This window comes from Vigna unguiculata, chromosome 11, assembly GCF_037176805.1.
Source record: "Vigna unguiculata cultivar grain cowpea cultivar isolate G323 ecotype 2 chromosome 11, ASM3717680v1, whole genome shotgun sequence".
NCBI lineage: Eukaryota > Viridiplantae > Streptophyta > Magnoliopsida > Fabales > Fabaceae > Vigna > Vigna unguiculata.
The window spans coordinates 3,777,365-3,794,049 of record NC_140802.1 but is presented as its reverse complement, the minus strand read 5'-3'; the positions used below and the strand labels follow the sequence as shown (position 1 = coordinate 3,794,049).

At 30.8% G+C, this 16,685-nt stretch overlaps 2 protein-coding genes and 1 long non-coding RNA gene across 6 annotated transcripts; 1 reads left to right on the top strand and 2 right to left on the bottom strand.

Moving 5' to 3' along the window:
• The first annotated feature begins 3,492 nt into the window (after nucleotides 1–3,492).
• LOC114169257 (uncharacterized) lies at nucleotides 3,493–11,582 on the top strand. The gene is made up of 3 exons (XR_014986414.1): nucleotides 3,493–4,020; nucleotides 4,137–4,312; nucleotides 4,592–11,582. It is a non-coding gene; the product is annotated as an uncharacterized LOC114169257 (long non-coding RNA).
• Nucleotides 4,488–7,469, bottom strand: LOC114169256 (cysteine-rich receptor-like protein kinase 10). 2 transcript variants are annotated; one of them, XM_028054318.2, is made up of 7 exons: nucleotides 6,695–7,469; nucleotides 6,429–6,548; nucleotides 6,159–6,313; nucleotides 5,863–6,073; nucleotides 5,277–5,514; nucleotides 4,987–5,134; nucleotides 4,488–4,892 (listed from the first exon to the last, which is right to left on the bottom strand). In XM_028054318.2, the coding sequence occupies exons 1-7, from the start codon at nucleotides 7,467–7,469 to the stop codon at nucleotides 4,584–4,586; spliced, it is 1,956 nt and encodes a 651-aa protein (XP_027910119.2). In that variant the 3' UTR covers nucleotides 4,488–4,583. The 2 variants fall into 2 exon arrangements, with proteins under 2 accessions (XP_027910119.2, XP_085524902.1); XM_085668776.1 differs by lacking the exon at nucleotides 6,429–6,548 and having other exon boundaries at nucleotides 6,665–7,469.
• A 124-nt stretch (nucleotides 11,583–11,706) lies between the features above and the next one.
• On the bottom strand, nucleotides 11,707–15,892 carry LOC146880864 (cysteine-rich receptor-like protein kinase 10). 3 transcript variants are annotated; one of them, XM_085668770.1, is made up of 7 exons: nucleotides 14,250–15,892; nucleotides 13,986–14,105; nucleotides 13,705–13,859; nucleotides 13,407–13,617; nucleotides 12,856–13,093; nucleotides 12,588–12,735; nucleotides 11,707–12,499 (listed from the first exon to the last, which is right to left on the bottom strand). In XM_085668770.1, exons 1-7 carry the CDS (start codon nucleotides 14,617–14,619, stop codon nucleotides 12,191–12,193), a joined length of 1,551 nt encoding a protein of 516 aa, XP_085524896.1. In that variant the 5' UTR covers nucleotides 14,620–15,892; the 3' UTR covers nucleotides 11,707–12,190. The 3 variants fall into 3 exon arrangements, with proteins under 3 accessions (XP_085524896.1, XP_085524893.1, XP_085524894.1); XM_085668767.1 differs by having other exon boundaries at nucleotides 13,407–13,859; nucleotides 14,250–14,829; XM_085668768.1 differs by having other exon boundaries at nucleotides 13,407–13,856; nucleotides 14,250–14,829.
• Between the last annotated feature and the right edge of the window lie 793 nt (nucleotides 15,893–16,685).

Below are 16,685 nucleotides of genomic sequence, written 5' to 3'. Positions count from 1 at the left end.
TATAAAGTAAAAACTTCAATATGAATTCTTAAAAAAATAAATTTAATTCATATATACATTAATTTTAATCTACAGGAAGTTGTTTTTCTTTTCTCCTCTCGTTGGCTTGTCTAATTTGAGCGTAAGAAATTATAATAGATATGACCCATAAGATTAATTTTGAGCTATATTTTTAAATAATAATTTATAAATAAGTATTACAAAATTGAATTAAATTGAAATAATTTATTTTATAATTAATAATAAAATAAATAAAATATTTAATATAATTAGATTATTCATGAAAAAAAAACATATTTCTTCTGTTTTTAGTTTTTTTTTGTGTTCGTTCATTAGCAACATGAAATTGATTTTTTGATACAAGTTTATTAATCTATAAAATATTTTTTATTAAATATAACCATAAAAATAAATAATTTAGATATTTTAAATTTTAAATAATTATTTAAATTTTAAAAAGCAGTTATTAAAAACAAAAAAAAAATTAATTTATAAAAGAATTAAATTTAAATAACTTTCATTAAAAGATAAAAATAAAAATATAACTATTTAAATTTAAAATAACTATTTGAAAAACAATATGTATACAAACAAAATGAATTCTCTCAGTATAAATAATACATACACTAGTGTAGAATCGTGTTTTTAACTCGCCTTATAAGCTTCGATTACTGCGTAACCGAAGCTTATAAAGACGCGGTGGCATTTTTAAAATTTTTTGAACTTTTTTGCCTCGGGTCCCCATCCAACAGAAGCCTATAAGACCTTTTATGCTTCGGTTATCACTCAACCGAGGCCTATAACTCGTCAGTGTTTCCCAAAATTTCAAAATTGCCACTGACAACAGAGGCTTTGGCCTTGGATGGAATAGGACCGAGGCCTATACGACTTTATGCCTCGGTTATTAATGGAACCGAGACCATAGACCTTATTTAGGGTTCCAAATTTGCAAACCCTGCACCTGTTCATCTTCTCTACGCCAACCCAAATTTTTCTCCTCTTCGTGAGCGTGGTGCAAATGTAGGTTCGCGTGTGCAGGTGCTCCCGCTGCCATGACTGGTTGCTTCAGCCGTGACTGTAGTTGCATTCTCCGATGCCATGGTTTAGGCGAGGTCCATGGTGTTTCGTTGTTGCAGATCTATTTCTGGCTCATGCGTGGAGGCTCGCGGTGATTGTCAAGGTGTGTTGAATGTTGCTGTTTCACGCATGGTGAAGGTAGTGGTGGCTGCTGGTTCTGATGCGGTGGCTGTCATGGTGAGGTGCGTCGTGACAGGTGTAGTGAAGCATGGTAGTGCGGTGATGAGCGGCATGGTGGTGTGCTGCCGCAGGTGCGTCGCGATGAAGGTGTTGTTGCTGCATTTTTAGGTGCGTGAACAGTGACTCCATGGTGGACTGCGCGTCGACGATGCTGCTGTTTTGTGCATCTGTTGCAGGTTGGTGCGTGAAGATGATGGTTGGATGCATGAAGATGGCTTCGGTTCTCATATACCTGAAGCAAAAAAGTCCCTCTATGGCTTCAGTTCCTTTGCAATCGAGACCAAAAGCCCTTTTGGTCTCATCCCAATATGCCTCAGGTCTAAAACAAAGGCAGAATGACGAAAATAATCAGGGCCAAAAGCGCTTACTGCACTCGTAATATTTTCCATTTTTATTCAAATTTTAGGATTTGTATTATTTTTAATGTTATTTTTGCTCAAATTTTAAATTTCATATAAATATAGGCTTAAATATACATTTGACTCTATTTTTGTTGTTTTTATTTAATTTAGTCATCATTTTCATTTTGTGTTTAATTAGGTCCTTATTTTCGTCAAATTTTGGTCAATTTAGTCTTTTTTACTAACGCTGTTTAAATATTGAACTTCTTAAACAGTTAATGCAACATGTCAGCTCCTGATTTTTCTTTTATTTAATTTTTAAATTTTTTTAAATTTGTTTTATTAATTTCAAAAAAATTGTCTACGTGTCAAATTATAATTGTGCCACGTGTCAATGTCAATGCCACGTGTCATTTTGTGATTGTGCTAATTTTTTTGTTCAATTTTGTTCCTATATTTATTGTTTTTGTTCAATTTAATCCTTAAATTTATTATTTTTGTTCATTTTCATCCTAACTTTAGTTAAAATGAATCGGTTTTTTCAATTTCAAATTAATATTAAATTTAATATCTTTTATAGAAATTATACTAATATTTTTTCTAAAATTTACATTTTTATTAATTATTTTTGAAATTAAATTATAAATGAAATATAATTCTTAGATTTAATTGTTAAATAGAATATAATTATTTAAAATATTATTATAATATAATTATTAAATATTTTCTTCTAACATTTATACTCTAAGATAATAATTCTTTTAAAATTGATATTTAAAAATATTTAAAATATTAGAAATATTTTAGAAAAGTAAACTAATATTTATAAATTAACATTTAAATGTAAAACATTTTAGATGTTAATATTTAAAATGCAATAAAAATATTAAATACTTTAAATTTAAATGTCAATTTTACGAACGTTGATATATATTTTTAAAATATTTTAATAATACTTTAAATAATTATATTTTATTTAATAATTGAATTTAAAAATTATACTCAATTTATAATTAAATATAATAATTTATAATTGGATTTCAAAAATAATTAATAATAATGTCAATTTTAAAAATAAATATATAATATTTATAAAAAATTAAATTTGGTCTCAATTTGAAAAGGAAAAAACTAGGATTAAATTGAACAAAATAATGAATATAAAGACCGAATTGAACAAAAAATAACGAATGTCAAGATTAAATTGAAGAAAAAAAATACAATCATAAATTGACACTTAGACACTAGCATTGACAAGTGACATAATTGTAACTTGACACGTGGACAATTTTTTTAAAATTAAAAATAAAAAAACTAGGAGCTAACATGATGTGACATGTAGTGTTCAAGAATGTGAATTATTTAAAGACCATTAGTGAAAAGGACCAAATTGACCAAAATTTGAGGAAATGAGAACTTAATTGAATGCAAAACGAAAATGAAGACCAAATTAAACAAATACATCGAAAATAGAGAATAAATGTATATTTAAACCTTAAATATAAAAGTAATATATATATATATATATATATATATATATATATATATATATATATATATATTTAAAGAAATATAAAAAATTAAAATTAATGCAAATATTAAATTTTAACTTTTTAAAATAAAATAGTATAATGTTAAAAATGCGGAAAGTTAATTTTTTCTATAAATAATTGGGAAAATATTTAATTTTAGCGTTTCAAATTGCTCTTACTTGTTAACAAGCTTTATTTTCCTACAATTTTTCTCATATGATTTTCAAATTGTTTTAGTATATTTTCAAACAATGCATTTATGATATTTACACCCTTTCTTCGTATCTATTAAAAAACACAAAATCACTGCTGAAAATTCATTATTAAATTCTTAACATTTTCTGAAAAATTCTCAGGTATCTATGCATGTTTTTGGTTAAAGTTTTGTGTCCTTAGCATTTATTGTTTTTCTAAAGTTGTCTTTCTTAGTTGTAATGATATTGGTAACCATCTTCGTAGCAAAGGAATCTGAGGGGGAGTCTTTATATTTGGTTGTTAAACTGACACAAACAAGTTTAAGTTGCGGTGGCTATGAACTGTTTGCGAAAATGCCTGAGAGAGTTTTGGTGATCTTTTTTGTGCTGGAAAATTGGGGGTAAGTCTCGAGAGCAAACTTACCTAGTTGGTGTTGAAAATAGTTTCTTAATGGGTTATGGTGGCAAGATCTGTGTGTTTGAGGCTATTTGTTCTTGTCAAACCTTTTTTTCTTTTAAATTTCGGGGAACAAATATAGTAGCTCTTAATGTCTTCTGATTAGAAAAGGGTTGATGTGATTAGCCTTGAGGTTGCCAAACGACGTGATAACTTACTTTCAAAAGCTTGCCGTGTAGACATGAACTTTTTGGCTCATACGTAGATTTGGCTACCAATTCCCTCTTGACCTTTTATGGGTATTTGCTTCTTTATGAAATTTTTCTCAGACTTTACTGCTTTGGGAATATACATCAGCTGTGTTAGTTGTGTGGCCAATTGCCTCTCTCATGTTAGCGTGTTGCCTATCATTCAGGTTCCTGATGATGACTTAACGGAGTGGAAGATATGGAACCATTTCAGTTAAGAAGAAGACTGATGGCTCAGTCAGGCTTGATTCCTTGTTGGAGAAACACAGGGTGCTTCTCGTTCTGGCTTTGACAAGGACTTGCAGGGTTAATGGAGATGGTTTTCTCACCCAAGCAATTTCAGGTATCTTGCTTTGCAGGGTTTATGAACTTTGGATGCATGTGGGTTTTTGTCTGTGTAGTTTTTTCTTGGAAATTGATCTATATTCTAATGCAACAAAAGCAAGATATTTATATTGGAGATTGAACTATATTCTAAAGTAAAAAGTATGGGTACATTCAATGTTAACATGAGAGGATAAGTTAAAAAATAATTTGATTTAAATCAATTATAAATACAACTTTATTTGTCACTTTTGAAGTGATATATTCAAATCCATTGTGCAATCATGAAATTACCTAGGTAAAGTGATGGAGGTTGTTATATCATGAATGGAAAGATTCTCGGAAGTTCTTGATGTAGAGACTTTCTTTGAGGCCATTCTTCCAACTGAAAATGCTGGATATTTGGGTTTTGGAATGGCCACTGTGTCACTCGCCAGCATGACAACAACATCGGACATGGTTGGTCTATCATTTGCATCTTCTTGAACACACAACAAACCAATCTGTATGCACCTCCCTACTTCACTGCCTTTGAAGGATTTTTCCAGCATTGGATCCATCAATTCCAAACATTTTCCTTCATACCATATTCTCCAAGCCTACACAAGTATTTGTAGTTTTTTAATAACCTTAAGCCTTAGTTCTCTTAACACTGTTAAATAATTTCTATACCACACTAGAGTCGATACTTACGTATACAAGGAGACTTTGACCATCTGACAGGTAGAATTCACCATTCTTTCTCCCACAAATGATTTCTAGAACAAGAACTCCAAAGCTGAAAACATCAGATTTCATGGAAAATAGCCCTTCCATAGCATATTCAGGAGCCATGTATCCACTAATGGAAATCAGTACAGCTTTGTTAGTATCTCGTGTCAGGAAACATATAGCAAAGAATTTGATTTTAATATAATTAAATACTAAAATATGCATTGATAAATCTTATTGCTTTCAAAGTATTTGCTATAAGTAAAACTCACTAAGTGCCCATTACTCGTTTTGTATTTGCTTGGTTCTGTCCCACTTCAAATGCTCTTGCCAATCCAAAATCTGATATTTTGGGATTCATGTCATGGTCTAATAGAACGTTGCTGGCTTTGAGATCTCTATGAATTACTCTCAGTTGAGAGTCCTCATGAAGGTATAACATACCTCTTGCTATTCCATTGATAATGCTTAATCTAAGTTTCCAATCAAATTGTTTTTTTCTCTCAACATCTGAAAGCACAATAACATCATAGAGATTTGAACAACAAAACAGTGAGGGAAGCAGAAAAGTAGAAAATAGACCAAATGCTATGATTTAGCCACAGGACGGGAAAAAACCAAAACAATCTATCATTTCTTCTTAAAGATGAGTTATAACATGATATAACTGAATTTAGTGTAATGTGTATTTTAAAGAAAGGAAAACATGGTATGGTTGTTTTAGCTACTATGATCGTGTTCTCATGCTCTTAGTTTTCCCACTTTTCTTGGGAACCAATTCTATGTTTGTATTGTTGAATGCTGAACAACAAATTGCAGTGAAAGCAACACTGCTACTGGGGTTATATGAAGACATACCAAATAGGTGAAAGTCGAGACTTTTATTCGGCAAATACTCATATATGAGTATCTTTTCATAACCCTCCGAGCAACATGCCAAAAGTCTTACAAGGTTACGATGCCTCAATTTAGCTATAAACGTTACTTCATTTTTGAACTCCTCCGAGCCTTGACCAGAAAATTTTGATAGTCTTTTTACTGCAATTTGCGTTCCATCAGGCAGAGTTCCCTGATAAAAATTTGCAATAAATAAAACCATATAAAAAGTTGGTAAAAATAAGGAATCTATATCTGAAACTCTGAATCATCAAAACCTTGTAAACGGAGCCGAATCCACCTTCCCCTAATTTAGATGCTTCTGAAAAGTTATCAGTACTCTCTAGAATTGTGATTAATGGGATTCTGGGCAGGTCAGTGTTCCACATTTCCTCTGGTTGAATTTTGTGAAATGAAGGTAGAGGAAGCCGTTCTACAAAAAGAAGGTTGTGAGCTCATATCTGAGCAAACTAGTTTTATTTGACTAGGAGAAAATCAAGGAATGTGTACATTCTCTAACGCCAACCGTCACTTTTTTTGATAATTACCTTTTCTCACTCTTTTCCTGTGCCAGAAGCAATATACGCTGAAACATAGTACAATTATTGGCCCAGTCACACTGAAGGTAATGAGCAATATTTTTGACCTCTTATCATTCCCTTGTTTATCTGCGACAATATAAAAGATGAATGAGAATATAAGATTGATTTGGTGATAAAAGAGGACGGGACAGAGGAAGGGATATGCCATTGGTTTGAATCCTTCCATTAACAAAAACTAATACTTTTTGATAAGAATATGGATTCAGATTCACCTTGTACATTGGGAGCAGGAGCTGAAGGTGGTTGGGTGTTAAGAAGGTAGAACATATAATCATCATACCTAATCAAACAACTTCCAGACCAAATATTCCATGCCAGTTTTTGTTCACAACATTTAGGAAGTTCAGCTAGTATGTCCTCCAAACATTGTCTGCACACTTCATTTGTGAGATCTCTAGAGCATTGCACCACGGCATACCTACTCTCAGTGGCACTCAAATTGAATCCATCCTTATAGTACAACTGGTTGGTTCCATTAGTTGCTTTTCTGATCAAACTTCTCAAAAAATCCTCACCTATCTGAATCTCTGTTATGTTCGATATGTTTCTTGTTCCAAGAATATGCCATGTTGGATATGCCATAGCTTTCCCAAAGAAGTTCTCATTTGAGTACCTTATAAGGCAGTAATCATTCCACACCACAGCAGACACTCTATTGGAGCAGAGCTGAGGGGCTTCTCTGGCAGCAGTGGAAATACAAACTCGACAAAAATATCCAGCCAAGCCACCCCCACAATAATAGAGGCCGTACACAGAGCTATTGTTGGTGCCTATGGTGGTGATGTTGTAACCATTGCTTGTGGCTGAATCTGAGGACATCCAGGTCAGGATGCTATCAAGGTTGGTTTGGTATGCAGTGCTGAGAGTTTGTTGGGTGGTGTTATTGCAGCTACTTCCCAGGTATGTCTGTTCTTCAGCCTTTGTAATGAATGACCTGAAATTCAGCAGTAACAAGAAAGTAAAACAAATTGTCTGCATTCCTATCATGAAGTACTTGCGTAATTATGTTATTTGCTACAATTGCTGAAACATGTAGCAAGTAATGCATTTCACAACAAAGAGTTTCATGTGTTATTCATTCTCATTTGTCAATTTTGACTGCTAAATAAAATACCATTTTTAACGGTAAATATTAAAAAAAGATAAAGTTGCAGTTTTAAATTCAACATATATAAAATTTCAACTAACCTAGCCTATAATTGAGGGCATGTCTTTGTAAAATTATGACTAATTCATATGAGTTTGATTAAGGCAACCCTGCTGACATCAGGTACGTATGGAATTTTGCTTATAGACAACAGTATCATTTCCATTGTAGTGATAACAGAAAAGATTCATAATATTCTAAAATAATGTTGTTCCTACGTCTGAGATTTTTTTTAATTTGGGTTTTTACGTAAAATTTATTAAATCGGTTTTATACATGTAGAATGCTATTTATTTTGACTTTGGTCGTCGTACATGTATTATATTTTAAATTTGATCCTTATATATATATATATAGTTTTAATTTGATCCATTAAATGGCCAAATTAAGAATTCATTAGATATATGTATGGACCAAATTTAAATTGCATTTAACACTCAAACTTGATCTGTTTGCAAAAGTGATAAAGTTAAAAAATGGACTGAAATAAAATTTAAATTTATTGTGTCTATTTTCATATGGAATAAAGTTTAATGATCAAATAAATAAAAATAATATTTAAGATATCTATTTATAAAAGAGATTTTATTTAGAGAATTAAATTTTGTTTCTTATTATTATCATTGCTTTGATTATCTTTTCCTGAAGTAAATAGAGGGAGGTATTCCTTTTTAATCCATCTATACATTTAGACATATCAGAGTTAAAAGTAAAGATGGAGAGAGCTGGAGGCACATGCTACAGGAGAGAATCACTTCCATTTATTGGTCTTATTTTTAATTTCAATATTTGTTTAAATTTTTTTCTATAAATGATTAAATTTTGGTTTTACATTTAACATATTTTTTAACTTTTCAGAATCTAATAAAATTCCATTTGTTGTTCTATAGTTTTTTTTAACTCTTTAGAATCTAATAAATATTTATTTTAATTTGATCCAAAAAACGTTGTAATACAATTTTTTAAATGTTTATGTATATATATTGTATAATTTTACATTTATTCTTATAACATTTCGGGTTAAATGTTCTTTTTATAAAAACGGTTGTGAACTTCTATTTTTATTTGGTGAATGTAGAAAAACTGTGGAAGTAAATGAGTACCGCTAACTTACATTACCAAGTTTAATTGAATCTAATATTCAATTTTTCTTAGTTCCCTGGTTGAATATTGTTTAATAGATCAAGTAAATTATTATACAAAATAATGCTAAAAGGCATAGTATAACTTTACGAGTACGAGTTAATCAGTTATATATGGTTTGAAAATTTAAAGTCCGTTTCAAATTCGTGTAACGTGTTATACAGATGAGTTTGTTTTTAGTACTGGTTTATTTAGGTGGGAGCTTAAAGAGACGGATTCATCTTTGTATATATATATATAAACAATATATAAAGAGGATTTTCTCTTTTTCTATAATTATATATAAAGAGATTCTCTCTTTTGTGTGTGTTCACATTTTATAATTTCAACTTTATCCTTTATTATGTAATTATTTATTAAATTTTAAAAAATTAACGGTTACTTTTACAAGTTTTTATAAAACTATTTACTTATTTCTTTCTTTTTTCTCTTATTCATCAACAATTATTTTCTCATATTTTGTTCATATATTTTATTTTTGATAAATATAATTTTATTTTATTTATTAACTTAGTAACATTACAATATCATCAACTACTAAAATAATTTATGTATATTAAAAAAAATGCGTATACACAGGCGCAATACTGTCCGTGTTTATTCATATAGAATGACAATTGACATGTGTAATTTTATGTTATTTAAAATATTTTATTTAAATATATTTTCTATTCTTTGCTAATATAGTTTTATCATATATTTTCTATCCATATGTTAGAAAATTACTAATGTAAATTAATATTTAAAATGTTTTGTATGAAATTGTGTACATTTGTTACACCTAATAACAAATTTCAATTCGGTCTCAGGCTAACATAACTCATTTTCATAATTTGTCAACAAATTTTATTTTTCATGAAGGTAAAACTTTTTTTAATAATATATAACCTTTTCCATGATTTTATTCATATACGGGCGCCAACATACAAGTCTAGATGTAACAAATATTATCATACAAATAAGCATTTTTTGTTTTACTAATTGATAATGTAAATTCTCTGGTATTCAAGCATGTATTTCCTTCTCTCCACGTCCAATAGCCGTTTTCTTCGTTCTCTTCAATACCAGGTTCATTCTTTAGTATCTATAACAATATATAAAGAGATTCATTATTTTGTATTCACATTTCAAAATATCAATTTTACTCTTTAAAATATAATTATTTATTAAATTTTTGAAAATTAATCGTTATTTTTACAAACTTTTTTATAAAATCGTCTATCTCTGTTTTTTTATTATTATTTATCAATAGTTATTCTTTTATATCTTCTTATATATTTTACTTTATTTTTAATAAATATAATTTTATTTTATATATGAACTTAATAACATTATATTATCATCACCTACTAATATAATATCACGTATATTTATAGTGTCTGTGTACGCTATTGGTTCTTTGAAATTGTTCTCTTAGCATTTATTGTTTTTCTAAGTTGTTTTGCTTAGTGGTAATCATAATGGTATCCATTTTCTTCACAAAATCTGCACATTTGTGCATGCCCAGAGAGAAGGGTGTCCTTTTTTTTTGTTGTTGAAACTGACACGAACTAACACATTAATAATCTTATTTGAGTTTCAATCAAACAAGTCTGGCGGCCATGACCTGTTTGTGAAAATGCGTGGGAGAGATATGGTGATATTTACGGAATGTATGATAGGGGTTTTTTGCGCCTGAAAGTTGGGAGATAAGCATGTCTTGAGAGCATTATTTGATGTGAGTAAATTTGCCTTGTTTGTTTTGTAAATAATTTTTTAATGGGTTATTTTGGCAAATCCTGTGAGTTCGAGCTTATTTGTTCTTATCAAACAATTCTTTCTTTTCAATATTTGGAAACAAATATACTCGCTCTTAATATTTTCTGATTTAAAGGGTTGTTGTGATTAACCTTGAGGTTGCAAAGGATGTGATAACTTACTTTCAAAGCTTGTCAAGTAGACATGAACATTTTAGCTGTTAGGTAGGCGATGGGGAAGTGCTAACTGATATCCTTGGACTGATTCGTAAGAGGCCTATGCAGAACAATTAAGGAACAAGAAAGATTATTAACTACTTCTAACAGGTTGGGCACACCATCTTCTCATCTCTGTGTAAGTCAAAGAAGGAAAATTGGCTTTTTAGAACCTGTAAGAAGAATCAGGTAAATTTTTCCAATACTGCACTAATCTCTTCTAATTTGTTGTTAGTAAGTCCCACGATGAAATGAAAAAATACAAAATTATGTTAAAATGTAACTGGGGATGATAGTACTCAGTCCATATAAACAGATGGTGTGGAGAACAACTGCAATAGTTGAATGAAGGAATTGGGGTTTAGATTTGTTTGGAGAGGTATCTATAATGGGAATTTACAAAAGTTAGAATGCTGGGGAGAATTTGGGACTATAAATAAGATACGGGATAGGATCAGGAGAAATTTAGAAGGGAGAAAATCTTAACTAACCATAGCAGGTTCAAATATGAATACACAAGAGAACAAGAACAACACATGCAAATCAGAGATACAAGCAAGAGAAATAAACCTGAAGCATTGGAGGGCAACACAAAGAAGCAAAAAAAGAAATTCTATGAGGGTGTACGAAATATAAAGCAGGAAATGGTGTTATACACACTGTATTTGTCACTAACTAGTTTTAGGGCCCTTCCAGGTAGTAGTGAAGTTGTATGAGATGGTCTGATTTAACGATCCTTGTAGTATTTTGTGATTATCTTTGTAAATAAACAGGGAAAGATTTGGAATACCCCAAGTTTTCCATCATATATAATACTTTTTTATTGCTGATAAAGAAAAACATATATTTAGCTACCAATTCCTACTTGAACATTTATGGATATTTGCTTATTTGTGAAAATTTTCCGTGACTTTCCTGTTTCAGGAATGCACATCAGCTTTGCTCTTTACTCGTTGTTGTGTTGCCCATTGCCTTACCCATGTTAGCGTGTTGCCTATCAAACAGATGATAACTTAACAGAGTGGAATATAAATAATGGAACTCTTTCTGTTAATGAGAAAACTGATAGATAAGTCAGGCTTGATTCCTTGGTGGAGAAACACAGGGTTCTGCTTGTTCTGGCTTTGACAGGGACTCTGATGGTTTTCTCACACAAGCAATTTTAGATATTTTGGCTTTCTGATGATAATTTTGTTTTATGAACTTTGGTTGCATAAGATGGACATATAAGGGCTCATTTTGTGTGCTTTTTTGTCTGTGCAGTTTTTTCTTGGAACATGATCTATATTAGGCAACAAAAGGAAGATTATTATATTGGACATTGAACTATATTCTAAATCAAAAAGTATGGCTACCTTAAATGTTAATATGAAATTAATAAGTAACTTAATTCAAATCAGTTATAAATACAACTTTATTTGTCAATTTTGAACAGATATATACAATTCCGTTGTGCAATCATGAAATTACCTCGGTAAAGTAATAGAAGTTGTTATATAACTAATGGAAAGATTCTCGGAACTTCTTAATGTAGGGCCTTCCTCTAAGACCGTTCTTCTAACGGAAATGGCTGGGTGCTTGGGTTTTGGAATGGCCACTGTGTCACTCGCCAGCATTACCACAACATCAGACATGGTTGGCCTATCTCTTGCATCTTCTTGAACACACAACAAACCAATCTGTATGCACCTCTCTACTTCACTTCCTATGAAGGGTTTTTTCAGCATTGGATCAATCAATTCTAAACATTTTCCTTCATACCATGTTCTCAAAGCCTACACAAGTATTTGTAGTTTTAGTACAAGTCTTACTTATCTTAGCATTGTTGAATAATTTCTCGAGGACACTAGAGTGAAGACTTACGTATACAAGAAGATTTTGACCATCTGACAGGTAGAATCTACCATTCTTTCTCCCACAAATGATTTCTAGAACAAGAACTCCAAAGCTGAAAACATCAGATTTCACTGAAAATAGTCCTTCCATAGCATATTCAGGAGCCATGTATCCACTAATGGAAACCAATAGAGCTTTGTCAATATCTCGAGTCAAAGAGTATACAGAAAAGAATTTCATTAATATTGAAATATGCGCTGATAGTTTAAAAATATTTGTTATATGTAAAACTCACTAAGTGCCCATTACTCGTTTTGTGTTTGCCGGGTTCTGTCCTACTTCAAATGCCCTTGCCAATCCAAAATCTAATATTTTGGGATTCATGTCATGGTCTAATAGAACGTTGCTGGCTTTGAGATCTCTATGAATTACTCTCAGTTGGGAATCCTCGTGAAGGTATAAAATACCTTTTGCTATTCCACTGATAAGGCTTAATCTTAGTTTCCAATCGAATTGTTTTCTTTTCTCAACATCTGACCACATAACAACAACAGAGAGATTTGAACAACAAAACTGTTAGTGAAGCAAAAATACAGGAAATACGCCAAATTCTATGATTCGGCCATAGCAATGGGAATACTAGAAGAATTTTTCATTTTCTTCATAAAGATAAATGATGAAATTATTATTAACTGCATGATATAATAGTACTATATACATGCCAGGACAACGACGTTCCGTAGTTTCCCCATTTTACTTGGGAACAAATACTATTTTTGTACTAGAGATTGCTGAAGACAATTACAGAAAATACAACACTGCTGCTGGAGTTATGTGAAAACATACCAAATAGGTGAAAGTCGAGACTTTTATTCGGCAAATACTCGTATACAAGTATCTTCTCATTTTCCTCCGAGCAACATGCTAAAAGTCTTACAAGGTTGCGATGCCTCAATTTAGCTATAAACATTACTTCATTATTGAACTCCTCCGAGCCTTGACCAGAAAATTGGGAGAGTCTTTTGACTGCAATTTGCTTTCCATCAGGAAGAGTTCCCTGATAAAAGTTTGCAACAAATAAGAGTATATAGAAAGATAGTAAAGAAATAAGAAATCTATGTCCTAAACTCCGAATCTTTACAACCTTGTATACGGGCCCGAATCCACCTTCTCCTAATTTAGATGCTTCTGAAAAATAATCAGTACTCTGTAGAATTGTTATTAGTGGGATCCTAGGCAGGTCTGCGTTCCACATTTCCTCTGATTGAATTTTATGTAATGAAGGCAGAGGAAGCCCTTCTACAAATAGAACTTTGTGAGTTCATATCTGAGAAAAAGAGTCTTATTTAACTAGGCGAAAATCAAGCCATGTGTGCTTGAAAAAATGAGATTCCTTAACCCCACCCGTTTTTCCTTGATAGTTACCTTTTCTCAGTCTTTTCCTGTGCCAGAAGCAGTATACGCTGAAACATAGAATAATTATTGGCCCCACCACACTGAAGGTAATGATCAATATTATTGATCTGTTATTACCCCGGTGTTTATCTGTGACAAAATAAAATATTAATGAAAATATAAGGTTGATTTACTGATAAAAGTGGAAGGAGGGAGAAGGGAATAGATCCATTAACAAAAGCTAATATAGTAATGACTAATATTTGTTGATGAAAAAAACGGATTCAGGTTCACCTTGTGCATTGGGCTCGGGAGCTGAAGGTGGTTGGTTTACAAGAAGGTAGAACATATGATCATCATACCTTATCAAACAGCTTCCAGACCAAACCGTCCATGTTACTTTTTGTTCACAACATTTGGGAACTTCAGCGAGTATGTCCTCCAAACACTGTCTGCACACTTCATTTGTGAGATCTCTGGTGCATTGCACCACGCTATACCTACTCTCAGTGGCACTCAAATTGAAGCCTTCCTTATAGTACAACTGGTTGGTTTCATTAGTTGCTTTTCTGATCAAACTTGTCACAAAATATTTACCTTTCTGAATCTCTGTTATATTGGATATGTTTCTTGTTCCAAGACTATGCCATATTTGGAATGTCATAGCTTTCCCAAAGAATTCCTCATTTGAGTACCTTATAACGCAGTAATCATTCCACACCACAGCAGATACCCTATTGGGGCAGAGCTGAGGGGCTTGGTTTGCAGCAGTGGAAACACAAAATTGACAAAAGTATCCAACTGCGTCACCACCACAATCATAGAGGCCATACACAGAGCTATTGGTGCCTATGGTGGTGTGGTTATAACCAGGACTTGTGGCTGCTTAGAGTCTGTTGGGTATTGTTTACACAGTTACTTCCCAGGTTTGGTTCTTCTTCGGCCTTTGTGATGAATGATCTGAAATTCAGCAATAACGAGAAAGTAAAGCATATTGATCTAATCTTTCTTTGTATTCCTATCATGAGGCACTTGCTTAATTGTGTTAAATGCTGCAATGTTTGAAACACATCGCTAGTAATGCATTTAACAACCATGAGTTTCATGAGATATTCATTCTAATTTTCAATTTTGATTACTAAAATACCATTTTTTTTTATCCTTTTATAATAAATATAAAACAAGATAAACTTCAAATTTGAAATTCAACATGTATAAAATGTCAACTAACCTAGCCAATAGTTGAGGGAAAACCATGGTAAAGTCACGACTAGTTCACTGAGAGCTTGTATCTGGCAGCCCTTCTGACATCAGGTACGTATTCAACTTTGCTTACAGTTAAAATTATCGTTTTCACCCAAACAAATAAACAAGGAGAATATCCAAAATATCTTAAATTAATATTGTTCCTATACATAGAACTTTATATATTTGAAGAAGTGATATGAAAGATGGACTGAAATAAAATTGAAATTTATCGCGCCTATTTACAGATAGAATAAAGTTTGATGATCAATTAAAACAAGGTTAAATTATATCTTTAGTTTCCATTTTCGTAACAAAATATCAATTTGATCCTTCAATTTTTTTTATCTCAATTTGGTCCTTATTTTGAGAAATTTGATGCAATCAAGTCCTTTCCATTAGTGGTGTAGCAACGACATTAGATGGGGTGTCACGTGTCAGTTCCTGGATTTTTTGAATTTTTTTTTATTTTTTTAAAATTTTTTAAAAAATTAAAAATTTGTCACGTGTCAAGCTAACATCGTGCCACATGGCAGTGATAGTGTCACGTGTCAATCTATGTTAGGTGTCATTTTCCTATTCTCAATTTGGTCCCAGTATTTTAATTTTTGTCTCAATTTAGTCACAATTTTTGTAAAAATTGTGCAATTTTGTCCCTCTCCAAATTGAAACAAAATTTAATTTCTATATAAATGTGCACAAAGATTTCTATCAAAATTGATATTTCAAGTAAATATTTTTAACAAAATTAAGTTTATTTTAATTTATATTTTACATTAAACTTTATTTAAAATTGTTTTAAAGTTGTTAATAGAAAATAATGCTAATAACAAAAAATTTCATAAATTATATTGATATTTTATTACATCATACTTTAATATTGTTTTTTACTTGAATTTATATTTTAAATAATTGCATATTTTTAAAATTTGTAAAATTCAATAATTTTTGTACAAATGTTTTAGTTGGTGTAAAAATAATAATTATATAATTTAAGAAAAATTAACTAGTTTATGCAACAATAAAAAACAAATAAATTTAAAATTTGAAAACAATTTTAAGTAAAATTGAGTGTGAAACAAATTTAAATAAACTTAGTTTTGTTGAAAATATATAATAAAAATATCAATTTGAATAAAAAAATCAAATTTAATAAAAATATTTGTATAACATTTATATAATTTGTTTCAATTTGAAGGGGACAAAATTGTATAATTTTTACAAAAGTTGAGACTAAATTGGGACAAAAATTAAAATACAGGGACCAAACTAAGAATGAGAAAATGACATCTAACATAATAGTGACATGTGGCACTGTCACGTGGCACCATGTCAACTTTACACGTGACAAAATTTTAGTTTTTTTAAACTTAAAAAAAATTTCAAAAAAAAATTCAAAAAAATTCAAAAAATTCATAAATTGACACGTGTTACCCCATTTAACACGGTTACTACACTACTAACAGAAATGACTTGATTGCATCA

Bases quoted from the DNA above. Each gene is read 5' to 3' on its own strand.
- LOC146880864 (XM_085668767.1), bottom strand. From the start codon at position 14,619: ATGACATTCCAAATATGGCATAGTCTTGGAACAAGAAACATATCCAAT. The intron at 14,106-14,249 runs GTGAACCTGAAT...ATTTTGTCACAG, and splicing joins TCCCGAGCCCAATGCACAAG to ATAAACACCGGGGTAATAAC. The intron at 13,860-13,985 runs GTAACTATCAAG...TTCTATTTGTAG, and splicing joins CAGGAAAAGACTGAGAAAAG to AAGGGCTTCCTCTGCCTTCA.
- LOC114169256 (XM_028054318.2), bottom strand. From the start codon at position 7,469: ATGATAGGAATGCAGACAATTTGTTTTACTTTCTTGTTACTGCTGAAT. The intron at 6,549-6,694 runs GTGAATCTGAAT...ATATTGTCGCAG, and splicing joins TCCTGCTCCCAATGTACAAG to ATAAACAAGGGAATGATAAG. The intron at 6,314-6,428 runs GTAATTATCAAA...TTCTTTTTGTAG, and splicing joins CAGGAAAAGAGTGAGAAAAG to AACGGCTTCCTCTACCTTCA.